The following is a 25,063-nucleotide window of genomic DNA, read 5'->3' as shown; positions in this document are numbered from 1 at the left end:
AATACAGCGGTTTCTTCATGGGAGAAATTTTTCCACATTTTTCTGATGACTCTTACAACTTATATTGATAATAATGCTTACGACAATTTAAATATTTGAAAATAAAAATCATTTAGGGTTTCACAAAAGCATTTGTGCGTTCTGAAGAATTTGCACTTAAATATTGATTATTATGTTATTCTAATTCTAATTATATACAAGGTGTGGCTATTAAATAATGGGAGTGATGCAGCTATATTAGAAGTACGCATTCTCTAAATGGGAAACCTTCTCTTTGGAAATGAGAATGAACTAACTGAATTTGAGTTGCTCTTGTGTACTTACTAAAATCAACTGTTTTTAAGTCTCTTGTGCTCCGACGAGGGCCACAAAATTTAAAGTTCTTCCAATCTCGACCCCCATGACTCAGCTATTCTAAGCAACTGTATAGGGCAACTGACGACTGCGACGCGGTATGCAGCGCTGCCAGCAACTCATGAGCAACTGGTGGAGATGCAGTTGACTTGCCGTTTATTAGGTAAGAACACGGTTAGGAACAAGTAGAGCAACAAAGTTTTGTTAAAGTTTACATGAAACTTTCGATAAAAAATCGCTATAGTCCAGAGAAATAACGATTTCTCTGGACTTCACAATAGTATTTGCTAAGTTTTTCCGAAATGTATACCCACAGTAAAATAGCCATACGTTTTCTGCAGAAATGTCGACGATGTTTATTAATTATAATAATTTAGTGCAAAAAGCGCGATTTTTTTCTAATTTTCGGTTACCATTAAAAAGATATTTATTTATTCTTAATAAACATTTGGTCGGTTAAGAAATAAATACACATTCAAAATGGCATATTATAAAAATTTTCAAATTAATTTTTGTTCCAAAATAAAGTAAAATCCTTATTTTTTTATAATTTTTGAACACAAAAACTTGTCATTTGAAAAAATCACTTTTGTGATTGCTGTCAAAGGCGGCATCTAGTACTTCAAACTCAAAATTTCGGCTCGATCCGTCAATTAGTTTAAAAATTATTCAAATTGTTGATTCTAGAGGTCCATTTTTTGTAATAACATTTGACATAAAATAATAAAGACATGGTAATTCTACGTGTAACAAAATTAAAAAACCGTTTTGAATACTTGCTGTTATTTTTAACTAATTGAATAACTTGTATATTGCAGCGCTACTCTTATTATTCAATAATCACACCTTATACATAAATAGTTTGACTGTATTATGGTTCATTTTTTAAATAGGAGAAATAAACTCAAAAGATAGATCCATACCCAATAATGTCACAAGAAAAATAACCAGATTCATCTTCTTTTTTGGTTGATCATGTCGGCCTTCGACGGTAATCCGTAAATATTATATTATACCTACTAATACATTGCTTTTTCTTCTTTACGTGCCATCTTCGCGACGAAGGTTGGCAATCATCATTGCTATTCTAACTTTTGACACTACAGCCCGAAAGAGTATCATCGCAGAATACATCGCTAAAGAGTTCTAAAAACAACTGTCTTTTATATAAATGCAGACTAGAAATCTAAAAATTAAAGTAATATGAATTTTAAATGCCATTAGTGTCAAAATTTCATATATGTCAATAGTGTCAAAATTTCAAAATTTAGTGAAGTAAGCTTGTCTGCGGTTGGACCAATTACAGACAACCATTACGGCGCGGTAAGTTTGAATTACTCCTCCTATTTAAAAAAAATAACCATAGTACTACTTATACTAAATTTACAATCAAGATGCAGTAAAAATAAACAAAGCAAGACACGTTAAATGCTACTAGGAGCACTTCTGAATCATAATTTACAATGTATATGCATTGTAAATCCCAAATCATGATTTCCAAAGTTTATACATTGTAAATTATGATTCGGTAGTGTTCCTAGTAGCATTTAGCGTGTCTTGGTTTGTTTATTTCTACTACATCTTGAATGTAAATTTAGTATAGTAAGTTATATTATAAAAAACAGGTATAATTATTACATCCCTTGTATTAAAAACAACATATTTAAAGGAACTTAATCAACACTTTTGGATACAACTGTATCAACAAAGAAAAGAAACCATATCTTGGAAGTGATAGAATGTTTTTTGTTAAAATGAAATTATTCAACTTAGAAAAGTACAAATTTTGTTCATATAAAAATGAGTGGAGAAAAATGGAGAATTGTCTATGCTCCTGGATACAACAGCTTAGTGAATAATGATGATCATTTTTTTAAGTATGACGTGAAATTAGCAATGATAATGTTAATAAAGTGTTTTTGAATCTACTTCGTAGATTATAATAATTACCAATTAAATTGATCCTTAAATGGATTAAGGAAACATAATTTATACAGATTAGTTAGCACCTAACATTGCGTTAGGTATTTACTTATTTACTCTTAAATCATTACTCATTAAAGTAACCGTAACCAAGAGTGAATTAACATACACAGAGAAGACTTTTTAAAACTATCTACATGTACAGCAAACGCTAGTTATAATGTTTCTTCGCGTAGCTTTTAAAACGACTTACTAAAGAAGTATTGATTAAGTAAATAGTGACAATGAACCAATGAAAACAAGTCTAACTGAATACTATGTAGATAATACTAACATACAACTATTTTAAAACTGCGGTCTGAAACCGATTGCACTTACAAATATTTTGTTATCCCAGTAGTGTGAAAGCACTGAGATTAGCCAAGAGGCCTGAAACTAGTTTCAAACTCATTTTCAACTGGTTGGATGGGATAAGTCTGGTGTAGAGATATGATAATATGCTTTCGTGCAACCGGCTATAACTTCAACATAATCGGCGTTTGCTTTATCTTCAGTAATTTAGTAGCATTTTCCTTATGTTACTTAATGAATTATAGATGAACTATTAAGTAAAAAATGTTAAATATTCGTAAATCTAAACTTACATTTGTTTATGATTTCTTTTCTCTTTTCACAGTTAATGTAATGTATATAACAAGTGTATATAGTCTTATATGATCGCTATTGGTAAGAAATTTCGGTGATAAAGAATTGTCATAAATCGAAGCAACCATAAGAGTTAATATGATCAGATCCAATTTTATGTTGAAATGCTTAAAAAAACTTTGTAAATTGAACATATCTAATACAAATATACGACTCGGTGCACAAATGGTTGGCTCCGCTCATTTCAGTTGTTTGGTAGCTCATATGTAATCATAGGAATAAACTTACAGTAAATCTTCATTAAGGATTTTTTTTGTTTTTACATGATTTATGTATGCCATATTAGACAATGTCAATCACTGAATTACACAATTTAATATCATTTTGTTAACTTTTATGTCGATTTTCAATAGTAACTTTCAATAGAACTTACATTAGAATAATAGATTAATATCAACAAAAAAATTTACAATTACCCACAGCAAAGATCCTGTACTTATTTGCAAAAAAATTAAAAACTTAAATTTCACATTCCACAAAAAAAATCAAAGCATTTAAAACCTATCCTTGTAAGAAAAAATGATCAAATTATATTTGATTTAAATTTGATATTTTATTTTGCATTCTCTTTACCTATTTAACTTTTGAAGTTCACCAATCAAAAATTATTCGATTGCGTTGTTTATGAATTAGAGTTGTTTTTATTTGACATTAGGAAGACACACATCACGACGTAAAGTCCAACTTTCTGAATAGTTTATGAACTTTTTACACAACGTTCGAGTCTAAAAACACAAGGTGAAAGTAATTTTACAAATAAAATAAAAATAACTCAACATTCAAACCTTTATTCGACTATTATCTGTTATACAGGGTGTTTCATAGGGAAACGGAAATACTTTAATTGTGAATAGAGGTCACCGAGGCGGTTCTAAGTATACATTTTTTGCCCTACCGACTTTTATAACCGAGTTACAGGGTATTCTATCGATTTGGCCAATTTCTTTCCTAAGCCATAACTTTAGAACCACCCTGTATATTTTTTGATATTTGGTACACATGTGTCTCATCCAAAACCCAAACTATCGATATACTAATCACAAGAAAAATTCATGTCCGGAAACAAAAAATTATAAAGTAATTGTGATCTTAAAACAACACCCTGCATATTGAAATTCTGAAAATCTATTTGCAAAAGAGCACAAAAAACTAAGTCTAATCGTTCGCTTCAATTTTTCGACCAGACAATTTTATTACTTTAATATTGAAATTACATATATTGAATTTTTAAGAACTCTGATATTAAAAAGCAGGTATTCAGTCGTGTGATGGATGACCGAAGTTAAGTTTAACGTTTGAGTTAAAGTTAAGATAACTCTCAGGAATAACGTGCTCATAATTGTATAGGTAAAATTTGGTGTGATGTATCGCTCCCAGTTATGAAATAGTTACATCATCAACGTTATATTAGAAAGAAGTTTTGAGGAACAAATTTTGAAGTAACAAAGAGAACCTTATGTACAAATAGTACAAGTTGGAGTGAGCGCGAGAGATTGTTCCGAACATACCCGTCGTCGGCTACTGCCGATGACCGAACAGCAAACAGCTGTTTGGGTTCCTTGGTGTTTCTAAGTTGCTTTCAAACGGTAGATAGAAACAGGGTTGCCAGATTGGTGTATTTTCCCAAAATTTTGGGTTAATTTGAAAGCGTCTATTGAAATTTTTCTAAGCAGAAATTGTAGTGGGATTTTTTGGGGGCGGAAAATTATGGATGATTTTAAGGGGTCATGGTAAATTAAATTTGCGAATGTACATAGAACTGTATATACTCCCATATAATCGAAGACGATAGGAACTATGAATTATTTCCATGGCCCTCGTTGATATTGTAGTATGAATTTTGCTTTACTGTTCTCTTCATTTGACTAATAATTTATTAAAATGCGGCAACAATTTAAATTTGGGGACTTTGGGGTATTTGAGCTTCAATTTCAGGGAATTTCAGTTTCTAAGTGGGGGATTTATAAAATATCATCTGGCAACTCTGGATAGAAAGCTCAGTAGGTACTTAAAATAAAATTTCAACTTGTATCGCTCGATTTGATTTTGTATAATTTTTAAAATTGTATTACCCTTCTATTCTTAATTATTAAATTACTAGCTTCTAAATTTACTTGATTTCTGTCTAAAAACAAGTCAAAAGATGAACCTAACCTTGCATAACTACAGAGTTATCTCATAACTTGAGGTTTAACGTCGCGTTATAAAGTGGCCAGATAACTCAAGAACTGTCAAGAAATAACGCAAATAGTTAAGTTAAGTATGATACATCACACCAATTCGATGGTTATAACATAACTACAGGATAACTTTACGTTAACGATAACTTCGGTCATCCATCACAGGGCAGATTACTACCTTTTAATTATAAATTATTAAAGCTATTGAATAAATACTCATTTTAAAATGAATCAATACTTACTTACCACATTGGAACGACCCAATTATTAATCACAAGAAAAATCCAGGTCCGGATTAACAAAAAAACATAAAGTAATTGTGATCTTAAAACAACACCCTGTATATTGAAATTTTCAAAATTTGTTTGCACATTTGAAAAGACTACAAAAATCTGAGTTTATCGGTTTGCTTTAATTTTTTGTGAAGGAAATTTAATGACTTTAATTTTGAAATTAAATATATTGATACTTTTAAGAACACTGAAATTAAAAAGCAGATTTTTAAAGCACTTTTAACAATAAATTATTAGTTATTAAATAAATACCCATTTTAAAAATAATCAATACTTATTTACGACATTCGAACGACCCACTTACAAATCACAACAAAAATCCAGGTCCGGATTAACAAAACAATATAAAGTAATTGTAACCTTAAAACAACACCCTCTATATTGAAATTTTCAAAATCCGTTTGCACATAGGTATGAAAAGAGCACAAAAAACTAAGTTTAATCATTCGCTTCAATTTTTTGGCCAGACAATTTAATGAATTTAATTTTGAAATTATGTCGAAATTTTTAAGAACTCAGGGAACTCATAATAAAAATTTCGATATAATTTCAAAAGTAATGTCATTAAATTGTCTGCACAAAAAATTAAAGCGGGACATCAAACAGTTTTTCGTACACTCTTCAGGTGTGCAAACATATTTTAAATATTTCAATATACAAGGTGTTTTTTCAAGGTCACAATTACTTTGTATTTTGTTGTTAATACGGCCCTGGATTTTTCTTGTGGTTAGTATATCGTGAGTATTAGTAAGTGAGTCCTTCTAACGCAGTAAATATGAACTGATTATTTTTAAAATGAGTATTTATTCATTAACTTGAATGATTTATTATTAAAAGTGCTTTAAAAACCTGCTTATTAATTTCAGGGTTCTTAAAAATTTGAATACATTTAATTTCAAAATTAACGTTAATAAATTTTTGCACAAAAAATGAAAGTGAACCGATAACCTCGAATTTTTGTGGTCTTTTCAAATGTGCAAACAAGTTTTGAAAATGTCAATATACAGGGTGTTGTTTCAAGGTCACAATTACTTTATGTTTTTTTGTTAATCCGGACCTGGATTTTTCTTGTGATTAATAATTGGGTCTTTCCAATGTGTTAAATAAGTATTGATTCATTTTAAAATGAGTATTTATTCAATAACTTTAATAATTTATAATTAAAAGTTAATAATACCTGCTTTTTAATGTTGAGTTCTTAAAAATTCAATATAATTTCAAAATTAAAGTCAAAAAATTATCTGGCCGAAAAAACGAAGCGAACCATTAGACTTAGTTCTTTTTCTCTTTTCAAATATGCAAACAGATTTTCAAAATTTTATTATACAGGGTGTTTTAAGGTCACAATTACTTTATAATTTTTTGTTAATCCGGATCTGGATTTTTCTTGTGATTAGTATGTCGGACGTTTGGATTTTGAATGAGACATATGTGTACCAAATATCAAACAAAATATGCAGGGTGGTTCTAAAGTTATGGCTTAGGAAAGAAATGAGCAAAATTGATAAAACACCCTGTAACTCGGATATAAAAGTAGGTAGGGCAAAAAATTTAGTATACCTAGAACGGCCTAGGTGACCTCTATTCACCATTAAAGTATTTCCGTTTCCCAATGAAACACCCTGTATAAAAACTATAACGGCCGTCTGATAAGTACTAACTCTCACCGCCCAATGGCGCCACTAACTCAACAAAAATTTACTATCGTCTAGTTAGTACATTACTAACTATAGTAGTATATAACTAACTAAATATTAAATGGATTTTATCCACACCGTGATATACATAAGTACACCTGGATACAACAGACCAGAAATCTGAAATCTATAATAGATTATAGCGTTGTAAGACAGAGAACTACAATTAAAATACAAGATGTGCGAGTAGCCAGAGGGCCATCATGTGGCACCGATCATCATCTGCTAAAAGTTAAAGCAGTACTCCCAAACAGATATGAAAAAGAAAAAGAGCACATCGAATCAAATCAGTTAATAAAACAAGTACGGTACAATCTATGCAGTCTAAACCATGAGAGTGTAAAGCTATTGTATAAAAAACGTTTAGATGAAAAATTAGAAAGTGGTAATTTTGAAAATACCGAAGAACACTACGAACACATCAAAAAGTCCATTCATTTGGCAGCAGAAGAAGCACTGGGGAAATGTGACGAAAACCATAAAGGAATAAAACCGTACTGGTGGGATGAAGAAGTAGAAAAGGAAATTACAGATAAACGTCGGAAATACCAAACGTTCCTATCAACAAAAACAGACAACGATAAAATAATTTACAAAGAAGCCCAAGCCAAAGTAAGAAAGAAGATAACTCAAAAAAAGAACGAATCGTGGGAAAAGAACTGCCAAAAAATCAATACTTACATAGGAGGTAGAAGAAGCACAGAGAGTTGGAGATTAATTAAAAATATGAGAACTAATAAGAAAAAAGACGTTATATCACCAATAACAACGGAAAAATGGGAAGAATATTTCAAAAAATTACTAACAGAACAAAGACCAGAATTTGTTAACATAGAAGACAACATGATAGGTATACATATAAATTCATCACCATTACAAATAAGTAAATCAGAGATGGAAGAAATAACCAAATCCCTGAAAAATGGAAAATCCCCTGGTCCTGGTGACATCCCTGCAGAATTAGTAAAAGCCGGCACAGACAAACTCCAAGAACAGCTAAGAAAACTTTTCCAAGATTGCTTAAATGGTGCCGAATTACCAAAAGAATGGAAATTATCTATCATGTCAACAATCCACAAAAAGGGCAGCAAGGATCAATGTGAAAATTACAGAGGAATTGCGGTAAACAGCACAATAAGTAGGATGTATGGGAAACTTATTAAGAATAAAATAGAAAATGACTATAGAGATTACGAATCAGAGGAGCAAGCTGGCTTTAGAGCTGGGCGGTCCACAGTAGACCACCTGTACTCTATTACGCAAGTTATTGAGAAAAAAACAGCCGTCAATAAAGAAGTTCACCTGGTATACGTAGACTTACAAAAAGCATATGACAGTGTGCCCCTCAGCAAACTATGGTCAACCCTTTATCAAACCAACATTAAACATGGTCTTATCAAAGCAGTCCAAAGTCTGTATAATGGAACTACTGCAAAAATTAAAACTGGATCAAGGATGTCTGAGGGATTTAAGATCACGAAAGGATTGAAACAGGGTTGTTGTATTTCGCCTACCCTTTTTAAAATTTATCTGGAACAAGCACTCAAGCTGTGGAAAAGAAAATGTAATGGCATGGGAATCCCTCTCAATGACGACACAACACTATACACTCTATGTTTCGCTGATGACCAAATTCTGATTGCTCAAGATCATGACGACTTAAGTTACATGACGCGGAAGCTAATAGAAGAATATAACAAATGGGGTCTCGAAGTCAACATTAAGAAAACTGAAGCCATGTGTATTGGAGGAACAAAACAGTCCATTACATTAGACGATGGGGTAGAAATTAAACACTGCGATGAATACAAGTACCTGGGCATGAAGATAACTCAAGATGGAACACTCGATGCTGCTATAAAAGACAGAAACATGCAGGGTAGAAAAGCCATATCCATGATGAACGGCATTCTGTGGGACCAGACAATATCTAAAGCGAACAAACAGCTCATATACAATAGCATACTTAAAAGTATAATCACATATGGCAGTGAAGTTTGGCCACTGAAACAAAGAGCGCAGAAAATGTTACTAGTAACAGAAATGGACTTCTGGAGAAGAGCAGCAGGCAAATCAAGAAGAGATCGGATACCGAACGAGAGAATACGAGAAATGATGGGAGTAACACATACAATACTTGATGACATAAAAACAAAACAATTGGTATGGTACGGCCATGTACAGAGAATGCCAGATGACAGGATCCCTAAACAGATTTTGGCATGGACACCACAAGGGAGAAGAAAAAGAGGAAGGCCGAGAAGAAGCTGGAGGGAGGGAATTGAAAAAGAACTAGAGGAAAGAGAAATCCCTCCAGGTCTATGGTTAAACAGAGAAGAATGGCGGTTAGGAGTCGGAAGGCGTCGGAGAACGCTGTAAACCGATAGTAGTAGTAGTAGTAGTAGTTAGTACATTCTCGTAAACGGCTAATGTCAAAATTTCAACCGAATCGAACTCATAGTTTCATGGAAAAAGGAAATATCGATTGCTGATTCGATCCTTGTTCTTGGAACGGAAATCGCGCAGCAATCAAAGATAGCTGCGATGGGTGCTGAGTTTGCTCACAGAAAACGCATCCGTGAGACCAGTTCAGAACAGTGTTTGACGCTGTTTAAGCACATTTCGAAGGAGTTTCTGCGTCTTTTCGTGACGTCGACAAAACATAGATCCACTGGTAGATTCCAGAGACCAAGGAACAGTCGAAACAGTGGACTTCATTCTGCTCCGAAAAATATGTTTACCGGATTAAAATTTAGACAACCCGTAATAACCTATGGACTCATCACCTAGATGAGACCCGTAATAACATATGGAATAGAATCACGGGAAGGCAACAATAAAATCAAACGTATGCTACGTGCAGCCGAAATGAAGGTACTAACATTAGTATCAGAAAAAATAAGAAGAGACAAACTAAGGAACAACATCATCAGGGAACAATGCAGAGTACAAGATATAGTGAGATGGGGTTGATTAAGACAGAAGAGAGTACGATCATATAAATGGGAAGGATGGGGGAGCACATGCTACCAACAATTGCGCTAGAAGGAAAACCAGCTAACAAACGATCATCGGGAGATCATCAGAGACATGGAGAGATAGCTGGCAGCTCATCTCTCAAGAAATACTCTAGCAACGAAACTGAAAGATCGTCAGATCACAACAACAAGTATTTAAATTATAATCTAAAATAAAAAAAGAGAAGTATATATCTAAAATATTTATTCACAATAATCCACAAAATTTCCACAAAAATCCAATACATACCCAATAAAGAAACATTGGTAATGGGTAAGCATGTTAATGGGTATTTAATGTTTAATCTTTCCCTAATACCTAATTATCATAATGAGAGAAAATCAAAACCGTTATTTTTCTTATTATTTTAAAAGTTCAAAGATAGTTTAGATTTGTAATAAATACTTTTTCAGCATAAATTAATATACTATTATATATGTGACATATCACATAATTATTTGTCCTAATTCAAGAATCTTTCTTATGTCTATATTTTGTATTATTTTGAATAAATATTTTAGATATATAATTTTCTTTTTTATTCGAGCAATTTTCATGTCGAGCAATTGATTTTCGAGCAATTGCACTCGAGCAATTGCATTCGAGCAATTGACCGGTTACCCTTAGAGACAACAGTTCTTCAATTTTAGGGAAATAGGGCAGTATGGTAGGGCAAGGAATAAATTCTTGTAATAATGTTTATGTCTAATGGTTTCACCAACGACAAATAATATATCCTATGAGTAAAAGTTATTCGATCAATAAAACTGATCTACGTTTCACTAACGTCAAATCAGACTTATTTTATTTATTTTTCAACTAAATATTTATTCTTCGAGTAAATTGGCAAGTTAACATCGTTTTAAATATCTATAACTAAAAAAAAATCGTCAGTTTAACTTTAAGTTATCAAAATGGTATTGAAACACAATAAAAACATAATCAACTAATAAATTTTATTTGACAAATAACTGTTCAACGATTTATTTGTTGTTGGTGAAACCGGGCCTTAGTGATATATTTTTCTAAAGCTAAATAATAAAATTTACAATTAAACTCATATAAATGCAGTGACAAGCAATTTTGATATACATATACTTTTACGTAACAGTCGTAGATTTTACATTTTTTTTACTTGGTGAACTTCAAAAAATAACTTAAAACCTAAACAAACAATATTTACACTTCCATCTCCTCCAAAGTTTTAGACAATCGATTATTATCTATCCTTCTCCTTTGACTCCGTCTTACGGCATCTGCTCTTCTGTACGGTTCGCTCTTTAATCCTAATAAGATGTCCTCCAAGGCCCCGTTGTAGACTTCGTCTTGTTGAAGTAATTTCTTTTCTTGTACCATCCTCGTTTTTGTTTTTAGTTCATTTATCACAGCCTCCTGTATCAATTTCAGTTCGTAAGAGAATTTTTTGGTGTACTATACGACTCAGATTTTTATGTCTGAATTAAGTAAATGATAAAAGCAAATGCCTCTGTCAAAATGTCCACGGTTGAATTTTTAGATAAATTATGAGTTTGTCAAAAGATAAAACATATGTACTAGATTAAGATCAATTAGTATAGCAATCACAAGCTAAGCAGAACCAACGCGCATCTCTACTATTTCCATATTATGTTGCCAGGAAGCTGATAAAGAATGAAAGTGTTGTAATCGGTGTTGAAACTGATCAGGTTAGAGCAAAACCAAAATGAGGACCTACGTTGGTTCCCTTTAGGTGACGGTTACTATTTTTTTAAAAATATATTACCCTGTACTTATTTATTTTAATTTTGAAATATATTGGAAGGTATATTTAGTTTGTTTCGTAAACGATAATTATTTCCGATTTATTTGTTTATCTAGCGTGAAAACATAGAATTTCTAAAATTAATAATCATTGGTATTGGACAACTTTGTAAAAAGGTTCTGAAACTGTTGTCTTGTGGCATCTCTAAGTCAAATTTTATGTTTATATGGGATTATCCACAGTTTGGTTACAATGACAATTACATTTTTACCCAGAAAATACTTGACGTTTCGATTTCCACACGTTTCGATTTCCACTTCGAAAATCGTTTTCAAAAGACTAATGGGAATTGGTAAAAAAAGGTTGCATAACCGCTCGTTGTTGTTGAGGTTATGTTGTAACAACATAGGGCATTCCAAGACTTTGACATTTATAAAAACGCTGGGAGGCAAACTGTCAAACATCGCGTCTATTTATATTATTTGTACCACATGTTTCTTATACTTATGCTTAAGTTTTTTACCGATAACAGTTTTTTAGTTGTATTTTCCGAACATTTTGTTGCTAGATTTTGTGTAGATTTTAGTTGTAAAAGTCCTTAAACGACTTTATTTAGTTTTAAGCAGTGAATAAATAAATATAAGTGCATATAAAGTTGTTGGTAGACAATACAAATGTTGCTACTAGGTACAAGCAAAAGATTGGCAAAATAAATAATATAGGTCCACTTTCCCTCAAGGGGTCTCAATTAACCTACGGTTTAGTTAGACAATTTTGCCAAGAGTAAGTAACACGGACATAGTTAGTTATTTAGCATTTTTATAGGACGTTTTATAGCATTTAACCATTGTTTTTGTATCTCAGATAATAACTTATTTAGTTGTTTTATGTTTTGTCTCTCGGGTGATAACTTATTTAGTTGTTTTATGCTTAAAATGTAGCACTGATTCTAACCTATAAAAACTAAACTTTTTAAATTAATTATTCTAGTGAAAATGTTAAATCAATCCTTGTACAAAAGAAAATTACAAAGAAACGCAACTAAAATGATTTAAAACACATTAAGAACTGATAGAATAACATTTATGTTACCTCCCGGCTGCCATATTGGTCTAATTTTGACATCATGTTGGAATGCCCTATTCAAATTCAACAAATTGAGGTGTTGAGTATGTACTCGCCTATGTTGGTTGTAGGTAACAGCCAGCTTTAGCTGGAAAGATATGAGTGTGGATGTTTTTATACCGTAAGATACATCAAATTCTTATTCTTTTGCGTATTTGCGTAATAATTAGATGTGTTATGTGATTTTATGTTGAGAGTGTGTGTAAACAATGAGTATTTGGGTGTAAGATTTTTAGATTGTGTTTATATCTATTGTGTGTTGCCTATGTGGACTGTATGATAGAAACATGTGTTTTACATTTTCCTATCCTTTATTGTTGGCATGTTCTTGTTGTTAACTTGTTGCTGCATTATGCTGATGGATTTGCTACACATTTTTCTTCATTTAGTAGGATGGGGGCTGCTTTTTTGATCTATCTTTCCTTCATGATTATTGATGCATCTTTTCACTATTATGTGTTCATTGTCCCAGGCTAGTTTGCATATCTGTGATTTGTCGAAATCCCTTCTTTTTTATGTTTCATGCTCGTCAATCCTGACATTTAGTGGTCTTGTAATTGCTCCCACATATTGTTGCATTCACAGGGTATTTTGTAGATTCAGTTATTTAACCTCCCCTGTGCGTTGTGGGGTTTGGTTTTAGACAGGATAGGTCTCAGTTTGTTGGTTGTTTTAAATGTTGTTGTGATGTTGTACTTATTCCCTATCGTTTTTAGTTTTTCCGATAAGCCTTTTACATATGGTATTTTTGTCAACTTTGAGCCCATTTTTTTGGGTGTAGCTGTCTTGCTTGTGTTGTTTTCTTTCTTTTATCTTGTGGAATTTCTTGTTTATAAATGACAATGGGTAGTCATTTTTTGTTAAAACCTTTGTTAGAATATTTTTTTCTTCCTGGAATGACTTTTCATTGGATCCCATCATTTACGAACAACCCTAACACAAAATCACATAACACATAGAATTATTACACAAATGGACAGAATAATCAGAATTTGATGTATCGAGGATATAAAAACGCCCACCCATTACAATTTACAATTTGCACTAACTTTTTGCAAGCAGACAAACCGTATGTTTTTATAAATTCGCATGTTACAATTGTATATCATTTCCAAAATTTCTTTGCTACTTCATACAAGTACAGAACATACCAGAGTACATAGAGGTTCAAGTTTTCATAGAGGTACAGAATATTAGGTAAATCAAAATTGGACAGTTTGACAAGATGGCACGTAAAATATTTTCACCAGACTTGCAAATCCGAGTCGTGTTCTACTTGTGAACGAATAATTTTGATTTTGTGCAATTTTACATGGCAACTAAAGAATTAGTTCTTGATATCTGATGCTAAGAAGCGCGTGACTCGACTCTATCTCTTTTTCTAGGTAATGTTTTGGAAATACTTTATGAAAAATTACAAAGTAATACGTATTATTAAATATAAAGTATGCATACCGACCTACAGCTCTTAAATCAAATACAAAAAAACAGTGTAAAACTAAAAGAAATAAAATACTTTAATCGTGAAATATTCCTGAAACAAATTAATTTAGATTTTTCAAATCATAAATTATATTAATATATATATATATCATAAATTATAAAATATTTTTCAAATAATCAAATACAAAAAAAAACAGTGTAAAACTAAAAGAAATAAAATACTTTTATCGTGAAATATTCCTGAAACAAATTAATTTAGATTTTTGTAACTGGAAAGTGGTAATAAACCTTTGAAAGACCTACAATGTTGCCATTTCCCCAAAAGCCGATACGTTACATTTTGTCTAAATTTCGTTTATTTTACTAAGTTTTGTATAACACTCAGTATACATATGTATAGTTTATTTTTGTATATGTACGTTTGTAAGTATTTCTTAAGAAATTATTTTATGCCGCTAATATTTCCCATCAACACTAAATATTTTTCTATCAAAAAGGCTACCGCTCAATTCTTATAATTTTTCGTTTTGCAAATGATATGAACGACGATTCTATGTGTGTACGAGACCCCTCTAAAAGGGTAAGATCTTTATTTTTATACTTTCTCTTCCTTCACATATTTTATTTTTGCATTTTCTCATCTAATTAGGATCCTACTATGACGGAGATCACTTTCATACTAGTTCATTCCACTCTAAACATCCTAGTTTGGTATCTTTTTGCCATCAATTTGAACGAAGGCCTTATTTTATCTCAGTTAAGGAAATATACCTTTATCTCAGTATGGACCGAGGCTTGCAACCCTAATTGCAAGACTCTCTTATTCAAGATTCGACTGAAGTCGAAGCCCAGTATCTGATCTTAACCAGATTAACAATTATCTAAATAATTGTGAGTACATTCTTCTATTCTAAGCTAAGTTAAGCGATGTTGCTTTAACGTTCTTCTTCTTGTAGGGCCTACCCGTTCCATCATGGCAATCTGTACTTTGCACACTGCTGCTGTAGATTTGCAACACCGCAATACTGCAACCACCTATGTAGATTTTTCAGCTAGGAAATACTTCACCTTCTTGGCCCTCGTTTTTCTTCTACTTTTTTCTGTAACAGTTCATATCTCTCTCTGTTCCTCATGATGTGACCGAGGTATTCGATTTTGGCTGTTTCTATTTGGCTGTTTGGTTCTATTTGGCTATTCTATATTCGACTATAAAGCCAAATTTCGAAAGCCTCAATTTTCTTGCAGGTGGCATCTGTGAGAGTCCACGACCCAATTTCGTACAACAGTATAGGAAAGATATAACATCGTAGTAACCTGATTTTTATGGGGATTGATAAATCATGGCATTTGAATAGCTTAGTAATTTTTTGAAATGCAGTTCTTGCTTTCTCTATCCCACATCGGATTTCTATAGAACGCTTTAACGTTAAGAAAATTTATTTAGCAGTACAATTTAATATTTACAAATCTTTTTTCTACATAGTACATATTTCATGTACTGTGCTTTATTCTTCTTCTTCTTCTTCTTCTTCTTCTAGTGCCGACTCCATTAATGAAGGTGCATTTTCCGGAGATCTTCCATACCAGTCTTACAAGACTCTCGTTATGAAGTATGTGCACGTGGCCTGCCCATCTTAGTCGCTGTGGTTTAATTTCTTGGACAACGTTGGCTATAATCATTGCAAATTCGTCTTTATCTTCTGCTTTTCTGAAAAGCGACTGTGTGTTTAATCCGGTCCAATCGCAAATATTTTTCAGTCAGGATAATTGTCGTCTACCAGGACCCCATTTTCCTTCGATTTAACCCTTCATAATCAGCTGTAATAACTCGTACTTATCATTTCTAAGTAGGTGCCCCAAGTATGCTGTTTTTCTCTTTTTAATGGAGGTCAAAAGTTCTGTGTCTCTTCCTATTCTGTGCAACACCATTTCGTTCGTAATATGATCGGTCCACGGTGTTTTTAAAATTCTCCTAAAGAGCTACATCTCAAAAGCTTCCAGCTTTCTCATTAAGTCAACATTAATAGTCCAAAATTCGACACCATAAAGAAGAATAGAGTTTTTGGTTACTCAAGATATCGAATAGGATATCGGATTTGCAGATTGAGTCTTTGGTTACTCAAAAATTTCCTCATCTTCAAAAAGGCTGCTTTTGATTGCTCTATTCTTGATCGAATTTCTGATTTCGGATTTAGATCTTCCGTAATCTAGAATGTAAGTATTTCATTTTGCCCACTTGTTCGATATCTTCATTTTTTATCTGGATCCTTGTTACGACTTTGCCCCTCTTACTGTACTTCATTAAAGCAAGAAAATCCTTGCCACATAATAGACTATGTTTATTTGAATTTACTGGTAAAGTAAGGTTGTATTTTAACCTATATTAAATGGTTTCCAAACGGCAATTGGACTTGAACTTTCGAAAGGAGATGGCGCAATAAGAAGAAGGTATGATATTACAATATTGTTTCTTTTTGTTTACTGCGGGCAAACAACTCACAAGTTAGTTGCACAGGAATTTGCATAGGTACATTCGAAAAAGAGCTGCAAAAATCTTTAGAGCAGTTTATGAGAATAGTCGAAGCGATAAAGCACTGACCTCCGAAAAAAAAGGCAAGACGGATCTTAACTTTTTGCACTCGATTCGTGACTGTGCCAGGAAACTTTGTGACCCCGAGCCATGATATAATATTGACGTCATATTCATTTTCAGCGACCCCAAAAACCCCCGAGTAACAAAATTGTTTGTTTGAGATTCACTTTAAGAATGCATTTTTTGTATGCAGCTTTTCAATATTATATCATGGCTCGGGGTCACAAAGTTTCCTGGCGCATTCACGAATCGAATGCAAAAAGAATTATTAAGATCCGTGTTGTCCCTTTTTTTTCGGAGGTAAGGCCGATTTTAGTGCTTTATTGCTTCGCCTAGAATGAAATGTGCAACCGGGAAGAATGGGAAACTGATTTTTTATCGTTGTATAATGTAAAATAAACGTAACAATTTATTGCATTAAAATATGTCGATCGAAGTTTCATTTATTTTTCTGTCTATGCATGTTTTATAGATTCTGTATTACAAAATATAATTACCTCATAGAAAGTAATTTTTATATTTTTCTTTCAACACAAAAGCAAATATAAAAATATATACCTATTTTTTTTCTAATGGATGAAATATCAAGATGAATGTTTGGATATCTTTAATTTCTATAGACAACTTTAAGTATTATCTATTAAGTAAAGGTAATTGTTAAGTAGAAACCGTTAAGTAGAATAAATGTTTATAGAAAGTAAAGTTCCCTTGAAAATCATAAATTATTTCCAAAATATTGACGAAAGATAGAGTTTAGTCGAAGCATGATAAAACAATGGGTTAATCTTTGAAAGTTTTAGTTATACTGTGATAAGATGGCATTGTTGTGTCTAAATACTTTCACTTTTTTAATCTTCGAGTATCTTTGCCAAAAAATTTGGCAATTTTGGCGGCTGAAAATATGAAAATAACAAAAGATAGTGTTGTCGATCGATGAATGCAAAAAAACTATTTCCATGCCAAAAAAGTACACAAATTTAGTCACAGTACGTTTTGTTAATCGACAAGTTAAAACCATTGTTAGAAAAATGCAGTTACTTTTAATATATGTATTACTCTACAAGAAATTTTTTAACGGAATTAATAAATGTTTATCTTCTACCTAAAAAGAAACGTGAATTGTGCATCATTTTTAATATACACGGTGTTTAGAAAATAATCTGAAACATTTTTGTGGGCGTTTCGAAATTACCTGATTAATCTAGTGTAGTTCAACAAATGAATATTGTTTTTAAATTTGGCGAATATAATGCTCTATCAAAAAGTAATATTTTAAGACTACATAATTTTTTAAAAATTTAGCCAGTGGCATGCAATTTGGGTTAGACAAAACCTTATTGTTTAATATTTTTCTAATTATATTGTAGCAAAACAATGAATCACCGGCCGAGAACACCGAACAATCGGTGGAGAGAGACGTGCGGTATGTGGAAGGTCACACAATAGCTAGAGTTGGCGAAGTCTGGAATGATCGAGAATAACATTATTTGCTATTTAAGTGGAGCGCGCTTTTATTTGAGTTAGTTTTAAGCTAGGTTCGGAAATGTTTAAAAAGTGGTGATCAACTTTTTGCAGCAATCCATAAACTGATAGTTTTTATATGGCAGAATGAATTGGTACCAGAAGAGTGTCTAAAGGGAGTAATATGTCCGTTGCATAAAAAAGGTGATCAACTGGATTGTAAGAACTATAGAAGCATTACTTTGTTAGCATCTGCATATAAAATCTTCGGCAATGTATTGTTTGAAAGACTTTACAAAGGATATTGTAGGTCAATACCAATGCGGATTTACTGCTGGAAAGTCAACTATACATCAAATTCAAGCACATAGGCAGACTCTAGAAAAGTTACTAGAATATAACATAGATACCCACCATCTCTTCGTTGACTTCAAAGCAGCCTATGACAGTGTTAAAAGAAGCGCATTATATAATGCAATGATAGACTTTAGGATCCCACCTAAGTTAGTTAAGTTGCCCCAACTAACAATGCAAAACGTAAGCTAGTGCGTTAGAATTCAAGGAGAAAGAAAACTCTACGTTCTTTGACGTTAATAATGGTCTAAGACAGGGAGACGCGCTGGCGTGTCTCCTCTTTAATATTGCTTTGGAAAAGGCAGTCAGAAAATGAAATATTAGAATGAATAGATCTATTTTTAATAGATCGACGCAAATTCTCGCATTCGCTGACGATATAGTTATAGTGGGCAGAAGTTTGAGAGACATGGTGCAGTGTTTTACAAGGCTTGCGGACGCGGCAAGTGAATTAGGACTTGTGGTAAACGAGGAAAAAACCAAATATATGTTGGTTTCTAAAAACTCCCGAAATATCCAACACAGAATTCAAATTACCTATCACACCTTTGAGCAAGTCAAGGAATTCATATATCTTAGATCGCTAGTAAACTCAACAAACACGACAAGCGATGAAGTGAAAAGACGCATAGCAATAGCCAACAGAACTGTTCACGGTCTCCATAAACATTTAAAAAATAAAAATATAAAATGTGCAGTAAAGCTCAATATATAAAAGACCTTAATAAGACCGGTTTTGATATATGGAGCTGAAACGTGGACCCTATCTCAAAGTGATGAAAGACTTCTTGGTATTTTTGAGAAAAATTCTTAGAAAGGTTTTTGGGGCAGTAAATGAAAATGGGCTATGGCGTCGAAGATACAACTTTGAACTGTATCAGTTATACACCGATCCAGATATTGTGAAATTCGTTAAAGTGCAGAGACTTAGATGGGCTGGACACATTGCTAGAATGTCAGACCACGAATACACTAAGAGATTAACATTTTCAAAACCAGAGGGCACAAGAAGTAGAGGACGACCACGAAGAAGATGGATTGATGATGTGGAAGAAGACCTAAAAATTCTAGGGGTCAGAAGATGGAGGGAAGTTGCCAGGAATCGACAGGAGTGGCGACTTCATTGTGAGCAGGCCAAGATCCATAACGGATTGTCGAGCCACTTATGATGATTAAGCTAGATATTTGTAAAGAAAACTTGTATAAATAAATTAATAAAGTCGTATAGAAATACGAACGCTTGTTTGAATGTTACAATATTTATAATTCTTCTAATTTTATCTATATTATTGGAAATAGTTGACATTTCGATTACCACCTCCTCAAAATTCTGAAACTGTTTTCTTGTGGCATATTCATGTTAAATATTGAATTTATATTTACATTTTACTTTGTCGTTTGGATTTCCAATCAGGACATGTTTCAAATTTTTTTTATGAATTAAGAAATGTTACGAGTTGAAATTATGAGGGTGATGTACCCATAGACATAATAGGAATGGGTCTACCCCAAAATCCCGACAGCCAAAATCCCGACAGCCACAATCCCGACGGCCAAAATGTCGACACGCCAGAATCCCGACAGGCCAAAATCCCGACAGGTGTGATAAGTTTCTTTTTAACATATAATTACATTTATTTCTCGTTTTTTGTTTATGGCTATCTGTTTTTTATTTTTTGTTACTAAACAAAATTATTTTGTATTAAAAGTATTAAACAAAAGTCGGAATTTTTACTTATGCGAGAATTGTTGCAAGTCGGGATTTTGGCCTGTCGGGATTCTGGCGTGTCGGTGTTTTGGCCGCCGGAATTTTGGCTGTCGGGATTTTGGCCGTCGGGATTTTGGGCGGCACCGAATAGGGGTAGACTAGGTACTAGGTAAGAAAGCCCTGAAATTAGTCTATTCACCACCACAGAAAAAACCCCAGTACCTTCTGTTCAATCACATATACAGGCAAGATATCAATAAAAATAGCCAATTACATAAAGGAATAACACCAACTTTCAGAACTAGCAACAACAAGCAAATACATTCAGAACAATAAGAGCTGAAAGATAAAGCAATTACAGAGTGGTGTTTACAAACTGACATGTGGTGACTGTCCAAAAACTTACATCGGTCAAACTGGCAGAACCTTTGACAAACGGATAGCAGAACACAAAAGGGCTTTCAACAATAGAAAAACATATTCTACATACGCACTTCACCTTCTAGATCATAATCATTCTTTTAATGAACAGTTCCAAATTTGTCATATTCAAAATAACGGCCTTAAGTTATCTTTATCAGAATCTATGGAAAGTAATAAGTTGAAAAATACAGATATAATTATCAATGACCAACTAGAGACAAACAGCTCCCCACTCCTCAACCTATTCAGTAAGAGATTTTAAAATGCAGACACATGGTAAAATAAATTCCTTGAGAAAGGCACTCTGTCGAAACAGCTGTAGTGACATACATAGTTATAATAAATTTTGTGGAAGCATTGAAAAAAAAAGTTTCAGTGTTTTATTGTTAGACTAGGTAACATATGAGCCGCTCTGTGAATAGAGGTGTAACGCCAATATCAAGGACGTGATTGGCCAATATTCACTTTAAATGGTATAACCATTTTTGTCTGTCAAATGCGCGGGATCATCATCATTCTCTTTGCCTTATCCCTATGCGGGGTCGGTTTCCCTAATTGCATTTCTCCACATAACTCTATCTTGGGTCATAGCAATGTTAATCCCCTTTACCAACATGTCCTGCCTTATCGTCTCCCCACAGGTCTTCTTTGGTCTTCCTCTCCTACTCCTTCCAGGAATCTGCACTTCAGCTATTCTTCGTATTGAGGGTGATTAACGTCTCGACGTTGAACATGACCAAACCATCTTAACCTATGCTCTCTCATTTTGGCATCAATTGGTGCCACACCTAGACTTCCCCTATTATACTCATTTCTAATTTTATCCTTCTTTGTCACTCCACTCATCCATCTAAGCATTCTCATTTCCGCCACATGCATTCGTTGTTCCTCTTCCTTTTTCACTGCCCAACATTCAGTTCCGTGCATCATAGCCGGTCTTATGGCTGTTTTATAGAATTTTCCCTTCAGCTTCATTGGAATTTTTCTGTCACACAACACACCACTCGCTTCATTCCACTCATCCATCCAGCCCTAATTCTACTGCATGCATCTCCATCTATTTCTCCATTACTCTGTAATACCGATCCTAGGTACTTAAAACTATTGCTTTTCACAATCATTTCACCATCCAAAGATACCATTTTATTTGTAGTAACTCCATCTTTAAATGAACATTCCAGATACTCTGTTTTTGTCCTACTAAGTTTTAAACCTTTTTCCTCCAGAGCTTGTCTCCACTGTTCCAGTTTTTGTTCTAAGTCTCTTTCACTATTTCCTATTAACACTACATCATCAGCATACATTAGGCACCATGGAATACTACCCTGTAGTTTCGCTGTTATCCAGAGCTTGTCTCCACTGTTCCAGTTTTTGTTCTAAGTCTCTTTCACTATTTCCTATTAACACTACATCATCAGCATACATTAGGCACCATGGAATACTACCCTGTATTTTCGCTGTTATCTGGTCCAAAACTAATGAAAATAAATAAGGACTAAGCACCGAACCTTGGTGCAATCCTACTTTCACCTGAAATTTATCAGTCTCTCCCACACCTGTCCTAACACTAGTCATTACTCCCTCATACATATCTCTCACAATATTTACATATTCGCCAGGGACTCCTTTCTTATTGATTGCCCACCACAGAATCTCTCGAGGAACTCTATCATATGCTTTCTCAAGATCAATGAATATCATATGAGCGTTGGTCTCTTTATTCCTGTATTTTTCCATCAGTTGCCTTACAATGAAAATTGCATCTGTTGTTGATCTGCCCTGCATAAGCCAAATTGATTATCGGATATTTCGGTTTCTTCACGTATCCGTCTATCAATTACTCTCTCCCATATTTTCATGGTGTGGCTAAGTAGTTTTATACCCCTGTAGTTTATGCATTGTTGTATGTCTCCCTTGTTTTTGTAGACAGGTACTAATATACTGCTTCTCCATTCGTCTGGCATTTGTCCAACTTCCATAATTCTATCAAATAGACCTGCTAGTCAACTTATTCCTGTCTCTCCCAATTCTCTCCATACTTCCCCAGGAATATCATCTGGTCCGACTGCTTTTCCTTTCTTTATTTTTTGAAGCGCTTGAGCCACTTCCTCGTTTGTTATTCTGGTAACCATTGCTGTCACTGTCTCCGTTAACTCTACAGGCTGTCTGTCAAATTCTTCATTTAATAAACTGTCAAAATACTTTCTCCATCTCTTTTTGACATCCTTTTCGTGAACTAGTATTTTATTATTTTCATCTCGGATACATCTAATTTGATTAAAATCTCTTGCTTTCTTTGCTCTCTGTTTGGCTATTTTATATATATTTGCTTCGCCTTCCCTCGTATCAAGTTGATCGTATAGGTTTGAATACGCTTTTGCTTTAGCTTTTGCTACTGCTACTTTCGCTTCCTTTTTGGCGACTATATAGTTTTGAAGATCTATGTCCGATCTGGTTTCTTGCCACTTTTTATATAATTTTCCCTTCTCTTTTATTTTTCCTTGTACTTCATTTGACCACCACGAAGTCTCTTTATCCTCAAACTTCTTTCCTGACGTTTTCCCAAGTATTTCAATAGCCGTCTCTCTAATAATATTGGCCATTTTTCTCCAAATTGTGTTAGGGCTTCCTTTCATGTTCCAACATATTTTTTCTACTATTCTTTCCCTGAATAGACCTTCCTTCTCATCTTTTAGCATCCACCACTTGATTTTTTGTGGTCCTCTCCGATATTTTTGTTTAGTTTCGCTTTTACTTCGATGTCCAGAACAAGCAGCTTATGTTGTTGACTTACTGTCTCACTAATTATTACCTTGCAGTCCTTGCATTCACGTATGTCTTCTTTCCTTATCATGAAGTAGTCTATTTGGGATTGATGTTGTCCACTTTTGTAGGTAATAAGTTGAGTTTCTCTCTTTTTAAAGAATGTGTTAACAATCGCCATATCCAATGCTGTTGCTAATTCTAGCATGTCATCTCCAGCTTCATTTCTAGTTCCAAAGCCTAATCCCCCATGTATTGTTTCATATCCTGTCTTGGCTTGGCCCACATGTGCATTGAAATCACCTCCTATTATAACTTTCTCCTCTGCTGGAATATCACTCAGTACGTCTCCTAATTGGTCATAGAAAGCTCTTCTTTCATTCTCACCCAGACCTGTTTGAGGAGCATACACACACACAACATCCAATACCTCTTTATCAATTACAAATTTCACTGACATCATTCTATCACTCGTTCTTACAACTTCTACTACGTTATCTTTCATTTTACTATCAGCAATTATACCAACTCCATTTCTAGTGTTACTACTCCCTACATACCACAATTTATATCCATCACCTAGTTCTTTCGCCCTTTGTCCTTTCCACCTAGTTTCTTGAATACAAGCGATTTGAACTCTTCTTCATTTGAGCGCATCCACTAACTCCAGACTCTTACCTGTAAGACTACCAAGATTCCAAGACCCTTTCCTGATTTTTCTAACCTGTAATGGTGTTCCCCCTGAGATAGTCCTCACCCGGAGATTCGAACGGAGGCTCATTTTACTTCCGGAACATTTTACCTCAGGAGATGCCATCATTTCAGTATAAGTTTTAAAACAGTCAAATGCGCGGGATCGCTCGGTAAAAAGAGATAGATAGACCACCGATCGATTGTCCACGCGTGACACTATTTTGCTCAGTATGCCATGTCTAATCTAATTATCTCTAAGGATTTACCCTAGGATTGATATCATATTCTGTAATGCTTATTAATTGGCACTTGTGACAACCAATTTGACAGTTGACTTACTTGACCTCGATCTTATCGGCAAATAGCCATGTTTTTGAGGTGAAACTCTCGGATTGATATCAAATTCTGATCTTAGTGTGCTTACCTATGTAGTTAATTGTAGATGATGTGTCTCTGACCTTATATTAAATGACCAGAATAATCAAATGAAGTAGATGTGTGATATAAGAAAATTCTGAAATATACCGGTCAGCATTTACAGGGACGAGTTATAGGCACCAAAAATGAGTTGTATATAAATCGTAGAATA

At 33.5% G+C, this 25,063-nt stretch overlaps 1 protein-coding gene across 1 annotated transcript in view; it reads right to left on the bottom strand.

The window, feature by feature from the left end:
- Positions 1-9,875: 9,875 nt before the first annotated feature.
- Positions 9,876-25,063, bottom strand: part of LOC114324638 (formin-like protein) — a 384,693-nt gene continuing 369,505 nt past the window's right edge. Inside the window, exon 15 of the mRNA XM_028272506.2 lies at positions 9,876-11,562. Within this exon, the coding sequence (XP_028128307.1) occupies positions 11,350-11,562 (213 nt within the window). The 3' untranslated portion in view covers positions 9,876-11,349. The remainder of the gene's footprint in view (positions 11,563-25,063) is intronic.

Source organism: Diabrotica virgifera, chromosome 2 (genome assembly GCF_917563875.1).
Source record: "Diabrotica virgifera virgifera chromosome 2, PGI_DIABVI_V3a".
Lineage (NCBI taxonomy): Eukaryota > Metazoa > Arthropoda > Insecta > Coleoptera > Chrysomelidae > Diabrotica > Diabrotica virgifera.
The sequence above is the reverse complement of the archived record's forward strand: the minus strand, read 5'-3'. Positions and strand labels throughout refer to the sequence as shown.